At 42.5% G+C, this 22159-nt stretch overlaps 1 protein-coding gene across 2 annotated transcripts in view; it reads right to left on the bottom strand.

The window, feature by feature from the left end:
* Positions 1 to 22159, bottom strand: part of LOC115175142 (synapse differentiation-inducing gene protein 1-like) — a 99385-nt gene that overhangs the window by 3346 nt on the left and 73880 nt on the right. For both annotated transcript variants that reach the window (XM_029734358.1, XM_029734359.1), the window contains exon 3: positions 13309 to 13446. In XM_029734358.1, the coding sequence (XP_029590218.1) occupies positions 13309 to 13446 (138 nt within the window). The remainder of the gene's footprint in view (positions 1 to 13308; positions 13447 to 22159) is intronic.

Genomic DNA, 22159 nt, shown 5'->3' with positions numbered 1-22159 from the left:
AGAGATAGACAGATAGACAGAGAGACAGAGAGACAGAGAGACAGAGAGACAGACAGAGAGACAGACAGACAGACAGACAGACAGACAGACAGACAGACAGAGAGACAGAGAGACAGAGAGACAGACAGACAGACAGACAGACAGACAGAGCGAGATAGCATCTGAGACTTAGCTGGGTGCTTACTGACTTGGACAGTGTTGTAAACATTTTAAAATCCCTCCCTCGCTCCCTCCACCTGTTTCTCTCTCCTCCTTTCCCTCTCTCCCAGCCTCCCTTATCTCCCTCCCTCATTCTGTACAAACACTTTCTCTTACAAAAACACCACAACAACATAATCTGTCCTAATCTTATGAAGTCACAAAAATCCATTAACTGTAATTTGTTAGATTATTATGACTCCTGAATTTGTTTATACCCAGCCTTTATTATGATTCAGAGTTTATTAGCGAGATAAACTCTTTAGGTATCTTATTTGCATTTTCAAAACATAAATGACTGCCTCTAAACTTGGCAGCACAGATGGTTAATTCGGAGGCTGTGTTTTATAAAGCTGAAGGCAGCATTTATCACTATCTGTGCAAACAAAGCACAAGCGCCTATTAGGGCCAAGTATTGAAGGTAATTTACTTCCCTATCTAAAGCTCAGAGCTGCTTCTCTCTCCCCGGATACTCATGTTATTCACTGTGTTATCAGCCTCAATATTTGCGGAGAGTGGTGACCCATAACGACTCATAACGATGCATAAAGACTCATAACAACCCATAACGGCTCATAACGACCCACAATGACTCTCCAGTCCTCCGACAGTCTTGTAGTTCTATAACATCAGTCCTCTGACAGTCTTGTAGTTCTATAACATCAACTCTCCAGTCCTGACAGTCTTGTAGTTCTATAAGATCAACCCTCCCGTCCTCTGACAGTCTCGTAGTTCTTTAACATTCATCCTCCAGAGCTATGGCCCTTTGACATTCATCCTCCGGTGGTATGGACCTTTGACATTCATCCTCCAGAGCTATGGCCCTTTGACATTCCTCCTCCAGAGCTATTGCCCTTTGACATTCATCCTCCAGAGCTATAGACCTTTGACATTCATCCTCCAGAGCTTTGGCCCTTTGACATTCATCCTCCAGAGCTATGGCTCTTTGACATTCATCCTCCAGAGCTATGGCTCTTTGACATTCAGCCTCCAGAGCTATTGCCCTTTGACATTCATCCTCCAGAGCTATTGCCCTTTGACATTCATCCTCCAGAGCTATGGCCCTTTGACATTCATCCTCCAGAGCTATGGCTGTTAATTGATTTTAATTATTTTCCAAACCCTCTGAATCCTTTTTCCTTCCACCTGCCTGCTGGGAAATCACATTGAGTCCTTTATTAATGTATTTCATCTTCTATATCTCCAGGGTTGTTGTATAGTGGGTTCTATATCTCCAGGGTTGTTGTATCGTGGGTTCTATATCTCCAGGGTTGTTGTATAGTGGGTTCTATATCTCCACGGTTGTTGTATCGTGGGTTCTATATCTCCAGGGTTGTTGTATAGTGGCCTCTATATCTTGTATAGTGGCCTCTATATCCACACACACACACACGCATGCACGCACGCACGCACGCACACACACACACACATACACACACACAGAAAATCCTAGGAAATGTTATTTAATTGACACCAACTGTCTCCAATCAATCAATCAACCAATGTCTGGTTGTGTGTGTGTGTTTGGTGTAGGGGATCACCTTAAACCTGTAACAGTTGAAACAGTTTGAACATATATTATGACAACATACGGGGACGTTTTGCTTTATTTTTCGGCAAGATTTTTTGGGGCTCTCGAGAATTCTTTTTCTTGAGCAAAGTCAAAGTTCGGTTACCGAAGTCTCTTTTTTTTTTCTTCAAATCAAATCGTATTCGTCACATGTGCCGAATACAACAGGTGTAGACCTTACAGTGAAATGCTTACTTACAAGCAATGCAGTTAAGAAAAATACCCCCAAAAAATAAAAGTAACAAATAATTAAAGAGCAGCAGTAAAATAACAATAGTGAGGCTATATACAGTGGGTACCGGTACAGAGTCAATGTGCGGGGGCACCGGTTAGTCAAAGTAATTGAGGTAATACGTACATGTAGGTAGAGTTATTAAAGTGACTATGCATAGATGATAACGGAGAGAAGCAGCAGTGTAAAAGGGGGGGGGGGGGCAATGCAAGAAGTCTGGGTAGCCATTTGATTAGATGTTCAGGAGTCTTATGGCTTGGGGGTAGAACCTGTTTAGAAGTCTCTTGGACCTAGACTTGGAACTCCGGTACCGCTTGCGGTGCGGTAGCAGAGAGAACAGTCTATGACTAGGGTGGCTGGAGTCTTTGTCAATTGTTAGGGCCTTCCTCTGACACCGCCTGGTATAGAGGTCCTGGATGGCAGGAAGCTTGGCCCCAGGGATGTACTGGTCCGTACGCACTACCCTCTGTAGTGCCTTGCGGTCGGAGGCCGAGCAGTTGCCATACTGTACCAGGCTGTGATGCAACCAGTCAGGATGCTCTCAATGGTATAGCTGTAGAACCTTTTGAGGATATGAGGACAACATGGCAAATAATTCAGTCTCCTGAGGGGAAATAGGTTTTGTCGTGCCCTCTTCACTACTGTCTTGGTGTGCTTGGACCATGTTAGTTTGTTGTTGATGTGGACACCAAGGAACTTGAATCTCTGAACCTGCTCCACTACAGCCCCGTCGATAAGAATGGGGGCGTGCTTGGCACTCCTTTTCCTGTAGTCCACAATCATCTCATTTGTCTTGATCATGTTGAGGGAGATGTTATCCTGGCACCTCACGGCCAGGTCTCTGACCTCCTTCTTATAGGCTGTCTCGTCATTGTCGGTGATCAGGCCTACCACTGTTGTGTCATCGGCAAACTTAATGATGGTGTTGGAGTCATGCCTGGCCATGCGGTCATGGTTGAACAGGAAGTACAGGAGGGGACTGAGCACGCACCCCTGAGGGGCTCCAGTGTTGAGGATCAGCCTGGCGGATATGTTGTTACCTACCCTTACCAGCTGGGGGCAGCCCGTCAGGAAGTCCAGGATCCAGTTGCAGAGGGAGGTGTTTATTCCCAGGGTGCTTAGCTGCTTAGTGATGAGCTTTGATAGGACTGGTGTTGAACACTGATCTGTAGTCAATGATCAACAGCATTGTCACATAGGTGTTCCTTTTGTCCAGGTGTGAAAGGGCAGTGTCGAATGCAATAGAGATTGCATCATCTGTGAATCTGTTGGGTCGGTATGCAAATTGGAATGGGTCTTGGGTTTCTGGGATAATGCTGTTGATGTGAACCATGACCATGACCAGCCTTTCAAAGCACTTCATGGCTACAGATGTGAGTGCTACGGGTCGGTAGTCATTTAGGCAGCTTACCTTGGTGTTCTTGGGCACAGGGACTATGGTGGTCTGCTTGAAACATGTTGGTATTACAGACTCAGTCAGGGAGAGGTTGAAAATGTCAGTGAAGACACTTGCCAGTTGGTCAGCGTATGCTCGTAGTACACGTCCTGGTAATCTGTCTGGTAATGCGACCTTGTGAATGTTGACCTGTTTAAAGGTCTTACTCACATCAGCTATGGAGAGCATGATCACACAGTGGTCCGGAACAGCTGACGCTCTCATGCATGTTTCAGTGTTCCTTGCCTCGAGCGAGCATATAAATCATTTAGCTCATTGGTATGCGGACACTGTAAAGTCCATGGAGAATAAGAACACCTCCTCCCAGCTGCCCACTGCACTGAGGATAGGAAACTCTGTCACCACCAATAAATCCACTATAATTGAGAATTTCAATAAGCATTTTTCTACGGCTGGCCATGCTTTCCACCTGGCTACCCAAACTGCGGTCAATAGCACTGCACACCCCACAGCTACTCACCCAAGCCTTCCCCATGTCTCCTTCTCCCAAATCCAGTCAGCTGATGTTCTGAAAGAGCTGCAAAATCTGGACCCCTACAAATCAGCCGGGATAGACAATCTGGACCCTTTCTTTCTAAAATGATCTGCCGAAATTGTTGCAACCCCTATTACTAGCCTGTTCAGCCTCTTTTTCGTGTCGTCTGAGATTCCCAAAGATTGGACAGCGGTCGTCCCCCTCTTCAAAGGGGGGGACACTCTTGACCCAAACTGCTACAGACCTATATCTATCCTACCCTGCCTTTCTAAGGTCTTCGAAAGCCAAGTCAACAAACAGATTACCGACCATTTCGAATCCCACGCACCTTCTCCGCTATGCAATCTGGTTTCAGAGCTGGTCATGGGTGCACCTCAGCACGCTCAAGGTCCTAAACGATATCGTAACCACCATTGATAAGAAACAATACTGTGCTGCCGTATTCATTGACCTGGCCAAGGCTTTCGACTCTGTCAATCACCACATCCTCATCGGCAGACTCAATAGCCTTGGTTTCTCAAATGATTGCCTCGCCTGGTTCACCAACTACTTCTCTGATAGAGTTCAGTGTGTTAAATCGGATGGCCTGTTGTCCGGGCCTCTGGCAGTCTCTATGGGGGTGCCACAGGGTTCAATTCTTGGACCAACTCTTTTCTCTGTATACATCAATGATGTCGCTCTTGCTGCTGGTGAGTCTCTGATCCACCTCTACGCAGACGACACCATTCTGTATACTTTTGGCCCTTCTTTGGACACTTAACAAACCTCCAGACGAGCTTCAATTTCATACAACTCTCCTTCCGTGGTCTCCAACTGCTCTTAAATACAAGTAAAACTAAATGCATGCTTTTGAAACGATCGCTGCCTGCACCTGCCCGCCCATCCAGCATCACTACTCTGGACAGTTCTGACTTAGAATATGTGGACAACTACAAATACCTAGGTGTCTGGTTAGACTGTAAACTCTCCTTCCAGACTCACATCAAACATCTCCAATCCAAAGTTAAATCTAGAATTGGCTTCCTATTTCGCAACAAAGCATCTTTCACTCATGCTGCCAAACATACCCTCGTAAAACTGACCATCCTACCGATCCTTGACTTTGGCGATGTCATTTGCAAAATATCCTCCAATAGCCTACTCAATAAACTGGATGTAGTCTATCACAGTGCCATCCGTTTTGTCACCAAAGCCCCATATACTACCCACCACTGCGACCTGTACGCTCTTGTTGGCTTGCCCTCGCTTCATACTCGTCGCCAAACCCACTGGCTCCAGGTCATCTACAAGACCCTGCTAGGTAAAGTCCCCCCTTATCTCAGCTCACTGGTCACCATAGCAGCACCCACTTGTAGCACACGCTCCAGCCGGTATATTTCTCTGGTCACCCCCAAAGCCAATTCCTCCTTTGGCCGTCTCTCCTTCCAGTTCTCTGCTGCCAATGACTGGAACGAACTACAAAAATATCTGAAACTGGAAACACTTATCTCCCTCACTAGCTTTAAGCATCTGCTGTCAGAGCAGCTCACAGATCACTGCACCTGTACATAGCCCATCTATAATTTAGCCTAAACAACTACCTCTTCCCCTACTGTATTTATTTATTGATTTTGCTCCTTTGCACCCCGTTATTTCTATTTCTACTTTGCACTTTCTTCCACCACAAATCCACCATTCCAGTGTTTTACTTGCTATATTGTATTTACTTTGCCACCATGGCCTTTTTGCCCTTACCTCCCTTATCTCACCTCATTTGCTCACATTGTATATAGACTTATTTTTCTACTGTATTATTGACTGTATGTTTTTTGTTTTACTCCATGTGTAACTCTGTGTTGTTGTATGTGTCGAACTACTTTGCTTTATCTTGGCCAGGTCGCAATTCTAAATGAGAACTTGTTCTCAAATTGCCTACCTGGTTAAGTAAAGGTGAAATAAATAAAAATGCTTGTGTCACTGGGCAGCTCGCTGATGTGCTTCCCTTTGTAGTCTGTAATAGTTTGCAAGCCCTGCCATATCGAACGAACGTCAGAGCCGGTGTAGTAATATTCAAACTCAGTCCTGTATTGACACTTTGCCTGTTTGTTGGTTCATCGCGGGAAAAGCGGTATTTCTTAATAGCTTCCTGGTTAGAGTCTCGCTCCTTGAAGTTTTTTATTGACCGAGTCACTGGTGCTTTCTGCTTTAGTTTTTGCTTGTAAGCAGGAATTAGAAGGATAGAATTATGGTGAGATTTGCCAAATGGAGGGCGAGGGAGAGCTTTGTACGTGTCTCTGTGTGTGGAGTAAAGGTGGTCTAGGGTTTTTTCCCCTCTGGTTGCACATTTAACATGCTGGTATAAATGAGATAAAACTGATTTAAGTTTCCCTGCATTAAAGGCCCCGGCCACTAGGAGTGCAGCCTCTGGATGAGCATTTTCCTGTTTATTTAGGTATCACGCACCAGCTGTTGTTTACAAATATACATAGACCGCCACCCCAGAGGCTCCTGTTCCAACCCGCCAATTTTGTCGTTCAGCCATGACTCGGCGATATATAAGATATTACAGGTTTCAATGTCCCGTTGGTAGGATATACGTGCTTGTAGTTTGTTCACTTTATTATTTATTATCCATCGGTCAACGCAGATTAGCCACTCGGATCCTTACAATGATATGATATATATTTTTTCTCGGGTGTCTGGAGTAAATACCTCTCGTCCGACTCATTAAATAAAAATGATTTGTCCAGTTCATGGTGAGTAATCGCTGTTTTGATGTCCAGAAGCTCTTTACGGGCAAGGTGAGCGCTACAATCAGTCCTGTGTCATGCCAACAGTAAAGCATCCTGAGACCATTCATGTGTGGAGTTGCTTCTCAGCCAAGGGAGTGGGCTCACTCACAAATCATTGCCTAAGAACACAGCCATGAATAAAGAATGGTTACCAACACATCCTCCGAGAGCAACTTCTCCCAACCATCCAGGAACAGTCTGGTGACGAACAATGCCTTTTCCAGCATGATGGAGCGCCTTGCCATAAGGCAAAAGTGATAACTAAGTGGCTCGGAAAACAAAACATCAATATTTTGGGTCCATGGCCAGGAAACTCCCCAGAACTTAATCCCATTGAAAACTTGTGGTCAACCCTCAAGAGGCGGGTGGACAAACAAAACCCCACAAATTCTGACAAAACTCCAAGCATTGATTATGCAAGAATGGGCTGCCATCAGTCAGGATGTGGCCCAGAAGTTAATTGACAGCATGCCAGGGCGGATTGCAGAGGTCTTGAAAAAGAAGGGTCAACACTGCAAATATTGACTCTGCATCGACTTCATGGAATTGTCAATAAAAGCCTTTGACACTTATGAAATGCTTGTAATTATACTTCAGTATTCCATAGTAACATCTGACAGAATATCTAAAGACACTGAGGCAGCAGCCTTTGTGAAAATTAATATTTGTGTCATTCTCAATATTTTTGGCCACGTCTGTATACTGCACAATTTTTCAAAATCCTAACATTGCTGCGCTCCCCCCCCCCCAAAAAAAAATATATAGATGTACTATTGTAAAGTGGTTGTTCCACTGGATATCATAAGGTGAATGCACCAATTTGTAAGTCGCTCTGGATAAGAGCGTCTGCTAAATTATGTAAATGTAAATGTAAATATGTATAGTCCCCATATTTGGGGACTCTATTTGATTTTGTTTTGTACAATTCAGTCTGGTATGAGAACGATAGCACCTATCTGCAAAAGCATGGTGTCTGCTGAAAGCTAAGTATCTTGGCTATCGATCTGTGCCTTAAAATCACCAGTGTGAATTATTACCATATATAGGCATGCACATGTATAAGGGCAGGCCGTGCCGATGATCTCATTTCAAGATGGCTGCTACCTACATTTCGGTTAGTGTTTTGAAACATAAACAAAATAATCACGGAATACGTTGATTCACACCGAAAGGCAGGACTCCACAGATCATGAGGATGGTCTTATTTGTCGGCCTGTGATCGTTATTGATCACGAGCCCTAGAGCCAACATGTTTATTTACACAACGTTTTCACCAAACAGAAAACATCTTACAAGGCTTCCATTTGGTCTGTCTGAGCTATAGCAACATAGGGGGATATTAAATGAATCCTTAGGTTGGTAGGAACACATCTAGCCTATTGTCAATGTTATCTGATGATGTATGACTTAATGGCAACATCAAATATCCACCGAGTGACTATATATTTGCGCATGAAAAACATGATGAAAAACACTTGGATATCCCCTGTACGTCCCCCGACACCACCACAATGTTTGAGAGAGGTTGGTGTTGTAGAAATGTATAGTTTATAGTGAACAATAACTTTTAGGCTCATCCAGTGTGCAAAAACAGTGCGATTACCACATTTGTGACACTATAGAGAAGTTGGAAGGACACTTGAATGTACCCTGGATGGGCGGGTATATTTTGTGATACGTTCCAACAGGAATCTGTTCCAAAAAACTTTGTAAATAACAAAGTTGCCAACAAACAGCGCATACAAAGTTGTATTGCGGCTAATTAAGATACCGGGTAGGGAGTGGGCAATTTAATTACGTTTTTCACTCACCATGTTTATTCCGAAAAATGTCTGTCCTCACTCTGGTAGCCTATGGACGAACATTTAAGAATAAGCTATGTGGTGAGTTGATGCCTATTTGGCAGCTAGTTAGCTAGGTGAATTGATCATGCTACTTTGTATGCGTTGTTTGTTGATGTCCTTGTACATTACATTTACATTTAAGTCATTTAGCAGACGCTCTTATCCAGAGCGACTTACAAATTGGTGCATTCACCTTATATCCAGTGGAACAACCACTTTACAATAGTACATCTATATCTACAAACGTTTTTGGAACAGATTCCTGTTAGAACATTCCACAAATTATACCCACCCATCCTGGAAACCCCCATAACACCACCACAATGTTTAAGTGAGGTTGATATGGTAGAAATTGTGATTTTATACTGAACTAATAACATTGCAAATATGTAATAGCACTGGATTTATAGACATATGCCAGTTTGGAGAGGTTTAGGGACACACCTGACCACTTACTAAAACATCTGCCCATTTCTAGCTGTTAGGTCTATCAATCCCATTTTTTTCTGATATTGATCATATGTTGTGGAAGCCATTTGATGTGTTTCTAAATCTACATTTTGTCATTACATCTAAGAGGTTAAACGACTGTCTTTCCTGTATTTGTTTTTGTCTTGCCAACGCAGAGGCGCGCACACTAAACGATGTGTCACAGACGAGGGTCACACATTATAAGATTCTTCACTTGGTCGTGAGGATTCTCCATGCTACGCTGCCTCGACAAAACAATGATGTGATCAGATTGTTAACGTAGCTAGAACGAGCTGTGGCTCAAAGCAGCCTCACAACTGTCAGTCAGACATTTACGCTTGCCATAGAGTTGAAATATCTAGCAAACATTTTGAATTGAACAACATTGCTTGTGAACTTCAGAGCTGTAATGATTTGACACTTTGGTTTTAAAGTCAAGTACAAACGTATACTAGTAGTCATGGATCCTGCTGGAGTGTCTACACATTCCAGGTGATGCGAAACAGCGTATAATCTCACTGGCTTCTTCTCAGGCAATCTCTCATTGTCTATTGCTGTTAACCATTCTCAAAACTTGTCATTCCACATCTCACACTTAAAGAGCATTGCAGATTTTGTGCCGATAATATCGAAACATGATTAAAAACATTGAGACGTCTGGGACTCCTCAAAGACGGGATCGGTAGCTCTCAGATTGCGTCTCTGACCCGCTCACGTTAAACGCCCTGAGTAGACAACGACTTCGGGATTCTGTCTCCGATCTCCAAAATTGGAGCTAGAACCATGTAGTGTGGATATAAAAAGACCTCTGCAAAAACATAACTAAATGCAGATTTCTTAATCCATTTTATTCATTCTGACTATTTTGAGGAAGTGTTATGGCTATGTTGTAGCTACGGTGGCTCAAGAGGAACAAACAACAGTAATATTGCAGTTTAGGGAGAATGCGAGCACAGACATTCAATTCGCAGAGTTCTGCTGGGAAAAAACCAAACCTATGTATATGGACAAAGACTATTATTCGGCATGGAATACTATTCAAACCGCTTGGCAATAGCGGTTAAGGTGTTGGCCAAAAACGTTTGGACCTCTATGCATAACGGTTAAGGTGTTAGCTTGACAGTCGCTGGACCCGGGTTTGACTGGACCCGGGTTTGACTGGACCCGGGATGGAAACCTGGTTAGTGCCTCTCTCTCTCCTTTCACTGCATCCTAATTGACCCATTTTTGCTTCTGAGTCTGTTGGAGATGATCAGCTGGAGCAAAATGAGGTGTACAATCACTGATCTACAAATGGTATTCCCTGCCAAATAATAGGCTTCGTGCGATTAAGATTTGCAGAGCTACGCCTACCCTGACTTAAAGGAGCTGCATGGTCAATCCGGCAATTGCATTGGCCGTGCGGCATTGACGTTGATACGGCAGAAGTCAGGGTATTTATACTTTTTGTGCTTCGGGGAGCAGAGCAGAGGTGTTGTGAAGGAAGTTGTCAAGTAACTGTATTTGTGTTTACACAGGATCTCCCGCCCCCAACTACCGTCAACCAATCATGTCAATGTGGAACTATACAGAGCCCTACACATTGTTACAACATTTGGGAGGCACACAGCGATGCGGTACGGAGCTTAATTTGACCTCTGCATACCTCCGGAAGGCTCCGTAAATGCGTCACACCCTCCATATAGATCAGTCATAAGTTGGCTTATAGGCAACTTCCCCCCTACCCCACACACGTGCACAGCCAGACATTGATTGATTGGAGACAGATTGTGTCATTTCTTTGGATTCTCTACCTGCAGCGAACATGCTGGAAATACCTATTAAAAACAAGGTGCCCCACCCCAAAAGAAAATGACAAAAAGCCCTAAACATGAGGAATATCTGATCAATTTAGATAGGGATGGAGAGAGTGGGTAGAGGTGTATTTGTTTTAACAGATTTTCCATGAAGTGGGGTCGTCCCATATTGGATATTGGATAGATCAGAAGTAGAAAGGAGAGATAAGAGTAGAGTGCTGAAAGAGCACATCAGAATGTCAATGTACTTTGGATAAAGGCCTCTACTACGTGGCTTTTATCTTTTACCTTTATCTAACTCGGCAAGTCATTTAAAAACAAATTCTTATTTACAATGATGGCCTAGCAGGGAACAGTGGGTTAACTGCCTTGTTCAGGGGCAGATTTTTTTTACCTTGTCAGCTCGGAGATTAGATCTAGCAACCTTCTGGTATTTTGCCCAAAGCTCTAACCACTAGGCTACCTGCCACATATGTATAAACTGGAAATGACCTTATTACCATTACCTAAATTTCACACTACATTTCTGTGTACGCCATTTCTGAAAAGTCTGTGCATGTAAAAAAAAAAAATATTGAGATTTATAAACTTGGCGCACGCCATACATACCCATGTTTCCCGTTATAAATCAGACCTGTCGTAAAATGGTGCGTACGTGAATGAGCATTAAAACTCACCTGTCCTTGTGCTTGTCTCCACCCCCCCCCTCCAGGTGTCGCTCATCTTCCCCACTTATCCCGTGTATTTATACCTGTGTTTTCTGTCTTTAAGTTGCCACTTCGTCTTGTTTGTTCAAGTCTACCAGCGTCTTGTCTCAACTCCTGTTTTTCCCCAGTCTCTCTTTTTCTCGTCCTCCTGGTTTTTGACCATTGCCTCTACTGACCCTGTACCCGCCCACCTGACCAGTCTGCCTGATCCTGCCTGCCATCCTGTACCTTTGCCCCGTCTCTGGACTACCAACCTCTGCCTGACCTGACCCTGAGATTGCCTGCCATCCTGTACCTTGGCTTCTGCTCTGGATTATCGACCCCTGCCTGCCTTGACCTGTCGTTTGCCTACCTCTGTTGCTACAATAAACATCGTTACGTCAACACAGTCTGCACTTGGGTCTTACCTTGATTCCTCATACATTCACCTTTTCATGGTGACAATAACAGCCTTTATTTACTGTATCATTTGGAACTGTTGTCATTAGGCCACGGCACGTAAAGATGAATTCTTGTTCAATATTTAGTTTATCAATAGATTATTACAGTTCTGAGATTAAATAGGCTATGATGTCACGCTCCTATTCTACCTTGGTATAGGCTCTGAGGTTAAGCAGGCGATGATGTCACGCTCCTATTCTGCCTTGGTATAGGCTCTGAGGTTAAGCAGGCGATGATGTCACGCTCCTATTCTGCCTTGGTATAGGCTCTGAGGTTAAGCAGGCGATGATGTCACGCTCCTGTCCTGCCTTGGTATAGGCTCTGAGATTAAACAGGCGATGATGTCACGCTCCTGTCCTGCCTTGGTATAGGCTCTGAGATTTAAAAGGCAATGATGTCACTCTCCTATCACATAAATACTGTAGCCTATCGCACAGCAATAGGCCTACTGTAGCCTACCCATACTGTCAAATATTTTATATAAGCCACCAGTCTATTTACTGTGTTGGCAGGATGTTTTAATCGTTAGCAATCATTTATGCTGTATCTGGAAAAGGACCGTGCGTTTCGGAAAGAGAAAACTATGGCTAATTGTTGTGGGCTTGTCAGCAGAACGTTTTGAATTCAGGGCAAGCTACTCACAACATTTTCTCTGCAATACTTACTTAGTATGTGTTTAAAGTAATGCCGCCTACATATCTGCCTTTTTCTACCATGTCCTTTTCAAGCTGCTTCAACTCGGGGTAGATTGACAGGCTGGAGGAATTAGCCATCTCTGAACACTAAACTACATTATTTCCTATAATTACTGAGGAAGAACTAAATTAGCTGCCATCTGCCTGTCTGCCTACCTTTCCGTCTGCCTACCTTTCCATCTGCCTGTCTGTCTACCTTTCCGTCTGCCTGGCTGTCTACCTTTCCGTCTGCCTGGCTGTCTACTTGCCAGCTGGTCTGTCTACCTGCCAGCCTGTCTATCTGTCTGCTTGTCTTGCCTGCCTTCCTGCCTGTCTGCCTTCCTGTCTTGTCTGTCTGCCTGCCTGCTTGCCTTCCTGCCTGCCTGTCTGCCCGCCTGTCTGCCCACCTGTCTGCCAGTCTGTCTGTCCGTCTGCCTGTCTTGCCTCTCTGCCTGCTTGCCATGGTTGCCGTGGTTGCACAGACAGATGAGGAGACTGGATGTCGAGCCTTCGATAAGACTTCACACTTGAGGTAGGTTTGCCATCAACGGCCTGTCCTGTGTGTGGGTGTGTGTTAGGCCTGAGAAGTATAAAGCAGTGACTTCATGGTAGTGACAGGTGTGGGTGTTAACCCGTGCTGTATCACGGGTATGTGTGTGTGTGTCATGTTTACCCCCTGGGAGAAGTAGAACGCAGCGATGCCCAGGGGCCAGAAGCAGCAGAGCATGGAGAAGATGGCCAGGCCCAGGTGGTCTCTGGGTGGGATCACTATGAAGTTATCTTCACTCTCGCTGTCACTGGAGCAGTCCGTCTGAAAGAGACCAACAGTGTTAATATAGTTCACCACCATGACAGTTCATATATAACATGATCAAGTTATCTTCACTGGAGCAGTCCGTCTGAAAGAGACAAACACTGTTAAAAAGGAGAACGGGGATACATAGTCAGTTGTACAACTGACCCAATGCTCCTACCACCATTACAGTTCATATAGAACAAGATTAAGTTATCTTCACTCATTGTACAGGAGGAGAGAAACAACTTTACTGAAATACATTTTTAGGACGAGTGGAGAGACAAAAAAAAAGAAAAAAGGGGAAGTTTCCCACGTTACAGGGACAGTTAAAACTTCTTATGGATATGTGGGATGGTAGCGTCCCACCTGGCCAACATCCGGTGAAACGGCAGAGCGCCAAATTCAAATTAAATTACTATAAATATTAAACTTTCATGAAATCACAAGTGCAATACATCAAAATAAAGCTTAACTTGTTGTTAATCCAGCCAAGGTGTCAAATTTCAAAAAGGCTTTACGGCGAAAGCAAACCATGCGATTATCTGAGGACAGTGTCCAGCACACAAATGCAAAACAAATCATTTTCAACCAGGGAGTTGCGACACGAAAGTCAGAAATAGCGATATAATATATGCCTTACCTTTGAAGATCTTCTTCTGTTGGCACTCCAAAAGGTCCCATAAAAACTCAGTTTAGCTGGAGCGCTTCAGTCAATATTCCACTCGGTTTCCCTCCTTCAAAATGCATACAAAATGAATCCCAAATGTTACCAATAAACTTATCCAAACAAGTCAATCAACATTTATAATCAAACCGTAGGTACCCTAATACGCAAATAAACAATAGAATTTAATACGGAGAATCGTTATTGTCTTTACCGGAGATAAACAAAAAGAACGCGCTCTCTCGGCCATGCGCTTGGAAACTCTACAGCTAAAATGGGAACCACTTAGGAAAAACTACAACTTCTCCCTCATTTTTCCAAAAACCAGCCTAAAAGTCTTTCTAAAGATTGTTGACATCTAGTGGAAGCCCTAGGAACTGCAATCGGGGACGATTTCACTCTATTATAAAAGTGCCAGGCATTGAAATCAGTAGTATGCTGAATTATTTTTTTTTTTATGGTTTGTCCTCAGGGTTTCGCCTGCCATTTCAGTTCTGTTATACTCACAGATATATTTTAACAGATATATTTTAACAGTTTTAGAAACTTTAGAGTGTTTTCTATCCACATCTACCAATTATATGCATATCCTAGCTTCTGGGCCTGAGTATCAGGCAGTTTACTTTGGGCACATTTTTCATCCGGATGTCAAAATACCGCCCCCTATCCCAAAGAAGTTTGAACATTTCCACAAACTTCAAAGTGTTTCCTTTCAAATGGTATCAAGACTATGCTTATCCTTGCTTCAGGTCCTGAGCTACATGCAGTGAGATTGGGTATGTCAAAAAGGGTCCAATCCTTTAATGTGCATCTTCTTGAGCCACTCCTTTGTTGCCTTGGCCGTGTGTTTTGGGTCATTGTCATGCTGGAATACCCATCCACAACCCATTTTCAATGCCCTGGCTGATGGAAGGAGGTTCTCACCCAAGATTTGACGGTACATGGCCCTGTCCATCGTCCCTTTGATGCGGTGAAGTTGTCCTGTCCCCTTAGCAGAAAAACACCCCCAAAGCATAATGTTTCCACCTCCATGTTTGACGGTGGGGATGGTGTTCTTGGGGTCATAGGCAGCATTCCTCCTCCTCCAAACACGGCGAGTTGAGTTGATGCCAAAGAGCTCCATTTTGGTCTTTTCTGACCACAACACTTTCACCCAGTTGTCCTCTGAATCATTCAGATTGGCAGACTTCAGACGAGCATGTATATGTGCTTTCTTGAGCAGGGGGACCTTGCGGGCACTGCAGGATTTCAGTCCTTCACAGCGTAATGTGTTACCAATTGTTTTCTTGGTGACTATGGTCCCAGCTGCCTTGAGATCATTGTCAAGATCCTCCCGTGTAGTTCTGGGCTGATTCCTCACCGTTCTCATGATCATTGCAACTCCACGAGGTGAGATCTTGCATGGAGCCCCAGGCCGAGGGAGATTGACAGTTCTTTTGTGTTTCTTCCATTTGCGAATAATCGCACCAACTGTTGTCACCTTCTCACCAAGCTGCTTGGTGATGGTCTTGTAGCCCATTCCAGCCTTGTGTAGGTCTACAATCTTATCCCTGACATCCTTGGAGAGCTCTTTGGTCTTGGCCATGGTGGAGAGTTTGGAATCTGATTGATTGGAAGCTTCTGTGGACAGGTGTCTTTTATACAGGTAACAAAATGAGATTAGGAGCCCTCCCTTTAAGAGTGTGCTCCTAATCTCAGCTCATTACCTTTATAAAAGACACCTGGGAGCCAGAAATCTTTCTGATTGAGAGGGGGTCAAATACTTATTTCCTTCATTAAAATGCAAATCAATTAATACAATTTTTGACTTGCATTTATCTCGATTTTTTTGTTGTTATTCTGTCTCTCACTGTTCAAATAAACCTACCATTACAATTATAGACTGATCATTTCTTTGTCAGTGGTCAAACGTACAAAATCAGCAGGAGATCAAATTATTTTTTCCCTCACTGTAGGTTGAAGTCATTAAAACTCGTTTTTCAACCACTCCACAAATTTCTTGTCAATAAACAATCGTTTTGACAAGTCAGCTAGGACATCTACTTTGTGCATGACACAAGCAATTTTTCAAACAATTGTTTACAGACAGATTATTTCATTTATAATTCACTGTATCACAATTCCAGTGGGTCAGAAGTTTACATACACTAAGTTGACTGTGCCTTTAAACAGCTTGGAAAATTCCTGACAATTATGTAATGACTTTAGAAGCTTCTGATAGGCTAAACTACATCATTTGTAACGGCCGTCGTAGGAAGTGGACCAAAATGCAGCGGGTACGTGAATGCTCATCTTTATTTTATGACGCACACTATACAAAAACAACAAAACGAAAAAACGAACGACAGCTAAACAGTAATGCAGGCTAAACATAGCAGGGCACAAACAACCTCCCACAATAGCCACAACAAACACACCCCTATACATAGGACCTTCAATCAGAGGCAACGAGGAACAGCTGCCTCCAATTGAAGGCCCAATCCCAATAAACTAAACATAGAACTAAACACCCTAGATCTAACATAGAAATACACAACATAGAACCTAACCAAAATCCCCGGACTAATCTAAACAAACACCCCTCTACAAAACACATATACCAACAAACCCCGAACCACATAAAACAAACACCCCCTGCCATGTCCTGACCAAACAATACTAACAAATAACCCCTTTACTGGTCAGGACTTGACATCATTTTAGTCAATTGGAGGTGTACCTGCAGATGTATTTCAAGGCCTACCTTCAAACTCAGTGCCTCTTTGCTTGACATCATGGGAAAATCAAAAGAAATTCGCAAAGACCTCAGAAAAAAATTGTAGACCTCCTCAAGTCTGATTCATCCTTGGAAGCAATTTCCAAACACCTTAAGGTACCACGTTCATCTGTACAAACAATACTACACAAGTATAAACACCATGAGACCACGCAGCCGTCATACCGCTCACGAAGGAGACGCATTCTGTCTCCTAGAGATGAACGTACTTTGGTGCGAAAATTGCAAATCAAACCCAGAACAACAGCAAAGGACCTTGTGAAGATGCTGGAGGAAACAGGTACAAAAGTAACTATATCCACAGTAAAATGAGTCTTATATCGAAATATCCTGAAAGGCCGCTCAGCAAGGAAGAAGCCACTGCTCCAAAACTGCCATAAAAAAGCCAGATCATGGTTTGCAACTGCACATGGGGACAAAGATCGAACTTTTTGGAGAAATGTCCTCTGGTCTGAAGAAACAAAAATAGAACTGTTTGGCCATAATGACCATCGTTATGTTTGGAGGAAAAAGGGGGAGGCTTGCAAGCCGAAGAACACCATCCCAACCGTGAAGCACGGGGGTGGCATCATCATGTTGTGGGCGTGCTTTGCTGCAAGAGGGACTTGTGCACTTCACAAAATAGATGCAATCATGCAAAGGGAAAATTATGTGGATATATTAAAGCAACATCTCAAGACTTCAGCTTGGAAGTTAAAGCTTGGTCGCAAATGGGTCTTCCAAATGGACAATGACCCCAAGCATACTTCCAACGTTGTGGCAAAATGGCTTAAGGACAATGGCTTAAGGACAACAAAGTCAAGGTATTGGAGTGGCCATCACAAAGCCCTGACCTCAATCCTATAGAAAATGTGTGGGCAGAACTGAAAAAGCGTGTGCGGGCAAGGAGGCCTACAAACCTGACTCAGTTACACCAGCTCTGTCAAGAGGAGCAGGCCAAAATTCACACAATTTTTTGTGGGAAGCTTGTGGAAGGCTACCCAAAAAGTTTTGTCCCAAGTTACAACCTCTCTGGGATAGGGATCCTGCTAGCTGGACAACTTCCGGTGAAACTGCTGGGGTGCACAATTCAAATAAATAATCATATTTAAATTTTGAATATTAAACATTTAGGTACATAAAAGTGTCTTATAGGAGTTGAAAGCTTAAATTCTTGTTAATCTAACTGCACTGTCTGATTTACAGTAGGCTTTACAGCGAAAGCATGCCATGCGATTGTTTTAGGACGGCGCCCCTCATCAAAATATTTTTCACCGGCACAGGTTTCCTAAATTCACAAATAGCGATTAAATATTCACTTACTTTTTGAAAATCTTCCTCTGATTTGTAATCCAATGGGTCCCAGCTATAACATGTAGTGTTGTTTTGTTAGATAAAATCATTCTTTATATCCCAAAAAGTCTGTTTAGTTGGCGCCATCGATTTGAGTAATCCACTCGTTCAACATGCCAAGATAGGAATCCAAAAATCTCCCCCTAATCTTTGTTTCAGCAAGTCTAAATACGTTTATATTTAATCCTCAGATACCCTAAAATGTAATCAAACTATAATATTTCATAGGGAAAGAAGTATTTTCAAAAGGAATCCGATTTTAGCAGGTGTGTGTTGTCTTCATGGCGCGCGCACACACAAATTTCCAAGCAGGTGTCCTTGTACTAAAACTCATTATTCTTAATCGTTTTGGAAGAAACAAGCCTGAAACCTTGAACAAAGACTACTGACACGCAGTGGAAGCCATAGGAATTGCATACTGGGAGCTAGATTTCATTATTTCCCTATACTTTCCATTGTAAGTGCATAGGCTCTCAAATAAACGAAAAAGATTTCCGGTTGGTTTTTCTTAGGATTTTCTCCTACCATATATATTGTGTTATAGTCTCCTACATTATTTTAACATTTCTACAAACTTCAAAGTGTTTTCTTTCCAATGGTACCAATTATATACATATCCTGGATTCAGGATTTGATTAAACAAAACAAAACTATGCTACATTTTATCTCTGGGACCCTCAGGGTGACAAATCAGAGCAAGATTACTGAATGTAAGTACATTATTTACCTTCTGAGGTGAATGTATCAAACCAGTTGCTGTGATAGAAGTGGTTGTGCACTCTCCTACAACAATAGTATGGCATTCTTTCAGTGTAATAGCTACTGTAAATTGGACATTTAAACTTTCTGCCCTCATAAGACATGTCTATGTCCTGGAAAGTTTGCTGTTACTTACAACGTCATGCTCGTCACATTAGCGCACGTTAGCAACAACCGTCGCGGTATAGGGACACCGATATCGTAGAGGTTAAATAGATAGTACACTTCTAAGCTATTCTTTCATTCATTTGTATGGGTCACCTTCAGATGAGTCCCATGATACTTGTAAGTGGTCATTATTAGTTTTTAGGCCAAACCGTTCTGACGCTACAGATGTTTTCGTGAGAACACCAATTTTTGGGAATTCTCATGGTCTGAAAAACACCTCTGTAGCTCGGCAACCATGCGGACGGCCGACATACGGTGGACTGAGACGCAGCAATAAATGTATATCTCTATCTCTATACCAACGTTATAAGGACAATGTTTGTTTGTTAGTTGTTGGTTTGAGAGTTCACCCAGATTAAGGGAGGAGAGATGCTGTTAAATGGTGAGTTCACCCAAATCAAATAAAAAATCAAATAAAATCAAATTTTATTTGTCACATGCTTCATAAACAACAGGTGTAGACTAACAGTGAAAGGCTTACTTACGGGCCATTCCCAACAATGCAGAGAGAAAAAAATGGAAATAATAAAACAAATATTAACACAGGGAATAACTACACAATGAGTAACGATTACTAGGCTATATACAATAAATACACAATGAGTAACGATTACTAGGCTATATACAATAAATACACAATGAGTAACGATTACTAGGCTATATACAATAAATACACAATGAGTAACGATTACTAGGCTATCTACAATAAACACACAATGAGTAACGATTACTAGGCTATCTACAATAAACACACAATGAGTAACGATTACTAGGCTATATACAATAAATACACAATGAGTAGCGATTACTAGGCTATATACAATAAATACACAATGAGTAGTGATTACTAGGCTATATACAATAAACACACAATGAGTAACGATTACTAGGCTATATACAATAAATACACAATGAGTAGCGATTACTAGGCTATATACAATAAATACACAATGAGTAACGATTACTAGGCTATATACAATAAATACACAATGAGTAACGATTACTAGGCTATATACAATAAATACACAATGAGTAACGATTACTAGGCTATATACAATAAATACACAATGAGTAGTGATTACTAGGCTATATACAATAAATACACAATGAGTAACGATTACTAGGCTATATACAATAAATACACAATGAGTAGCGATTACTAGGCTATATACAATAAATACACAATGAGTAACGATTACTAGGCTATATACAATAAATACACAATGAGTAACGATTACTAGGCTATATACAATAAATACACAATGAGTAACGATTACTAGGCTATATACAATAAATACACAATGAGTAGTGATTACTAGGCTATATACAATAAATACACAATGAGTAACGATTACTAGGCTATATACAATAAATACACAATGAGTAAACATAACTTGTCTATATACACGGGGTACCAGTATCGAGTCCATGTCCAGGGGTACGAGGTAATTGAGGTAGATATGTACATATATGTAGGGATACTGTGTTATTCCCACTATGGTGCAATTATTTTTGGTCAGAGAAAAACAAATCTCACAGCCCTTTAAATATCATTTTATTAAATCCCCAATCTTCTTTGGAAGAATACCAGTGATAGGCCTGTGTGCACCTGAAGCATAAATCCTAGTCATTACAGCAGTCCTTTGTACACTGTCTGGATTTGTGATGCAATGGTTTTCCTTTTCATTTTCCATCAACACAGGAGTGAGTATTAATATATTCTCACTGCTGGAGAATGTTCTAGGATGAGAGAGGTGGAATAAAAATAAATCACAAATTGACCTACCATCCTACCATCATCCCTGGTGCAGGGTACAAGCTATACTGGTGGCGTGCAGGATGGAGAGAGAAGAAATGAAAAAGACTGTATGTGTGGGGGAGGGAGAGAGGGGGAGAGAGTGGGGGGAGAGAGAGGGACCCATCCACCAAACTACCAGGTGTGAAACAGGGAAGAGACTCAGGAGGTATGCTAATTTGGTATAGAGGAGACCTAACCCACTATTAAATTAGTCAAAACAGGAACATTTTACATCTGGCTAGAAATGAATAACAGAATTATCTCAACAGAGATAAATGTCCTCGTGTGCTACCTATATCCCCCCAATATAATCCCCATACTTTAACGATGACAGCTACTCCATCCTAGAAGGGGATATCAACAATTTCCAGGCCCAGGGACATGTACTAGTCTGTGGCAACCTAAATGCCAGAACTGGATAAGAACCTGACACCCTCAGCACACAGGGGGACTAACACCTACCTGGAGGTGACAGCATTCCCTCTCCCATTTTCTCCCCTAGGCACAACTATGACGTCATAACCAACAAAAATGGGTCCTGCAGCTCTGTCGCATGCTGGGTATGTACATAGTCAATGGTAGGCTTCGAGGGGACTCCTATGGTAGGTGCAGTACACCTATAGCTCATCTCTTGGCAGTAGTACTGTAGTCTACTTTATCATTGACCTCAACCCAGAGTCTCTTAGAGCGTTCACAGTCAGTCCACTGACACCCCTATCAGATCACAGCAAAATCACAGTCTACTGGAACAGAGCAATACTCAGTCATGAGGCATCAGAGCCAAAGGAACTGAATAATATTAAGAAATGCTATAGATGGATGGAAAGTAATGTGGAAATTTAACAAAAAAACAATTAGGCAACAACAGAACAGGTCCATTGCTGTTGTTCTGGGATTGATTTGCAATTTTCACACCAAATTATGTTAATCTCTAGGAGACAGAATGCGTCTCCTTCCTGAGCGGTATGACAGCTGCGTGGTCCCATGGTGTTTATACTTGCATACTATTGTTTGTACAGATGAATGTGGTACCTTCAGGCATTTGGAAATTACTCCCAAGGATGAACCAGACTTGAGGAGGTCTACAATTTTTTTTCTGAGGTCTTGCCTGATTTCTTTTGATTTTTCCCATGATGTCAAGCAAAGAGGCACTGAGTTTGAAGGTAGGCCTTGAAATACATCAGTGTACATATACTTCTGACTTGAACTGTAAGTTCGATAAATCCAAAGT

The sequence above is a fragment of the Salmo trutta genome, chromosome 35, assembly GCF_901001165.1.
Source record: "Salmo trutta chromosome 35, fSalTru1.1, whole genome shotgun sequence".
Lineage (NCBI taxonomy): Eukaryota > Metazoa > Chordata > Actinopteri > Salmoniformes > Salmonidae > Salmo > Salmo trutta.
The sequence above is the reverse complement of the archived record's forward strand: the minus strand, read 5'-3'. Positions and strand labels throughout refer to the sequence as shown.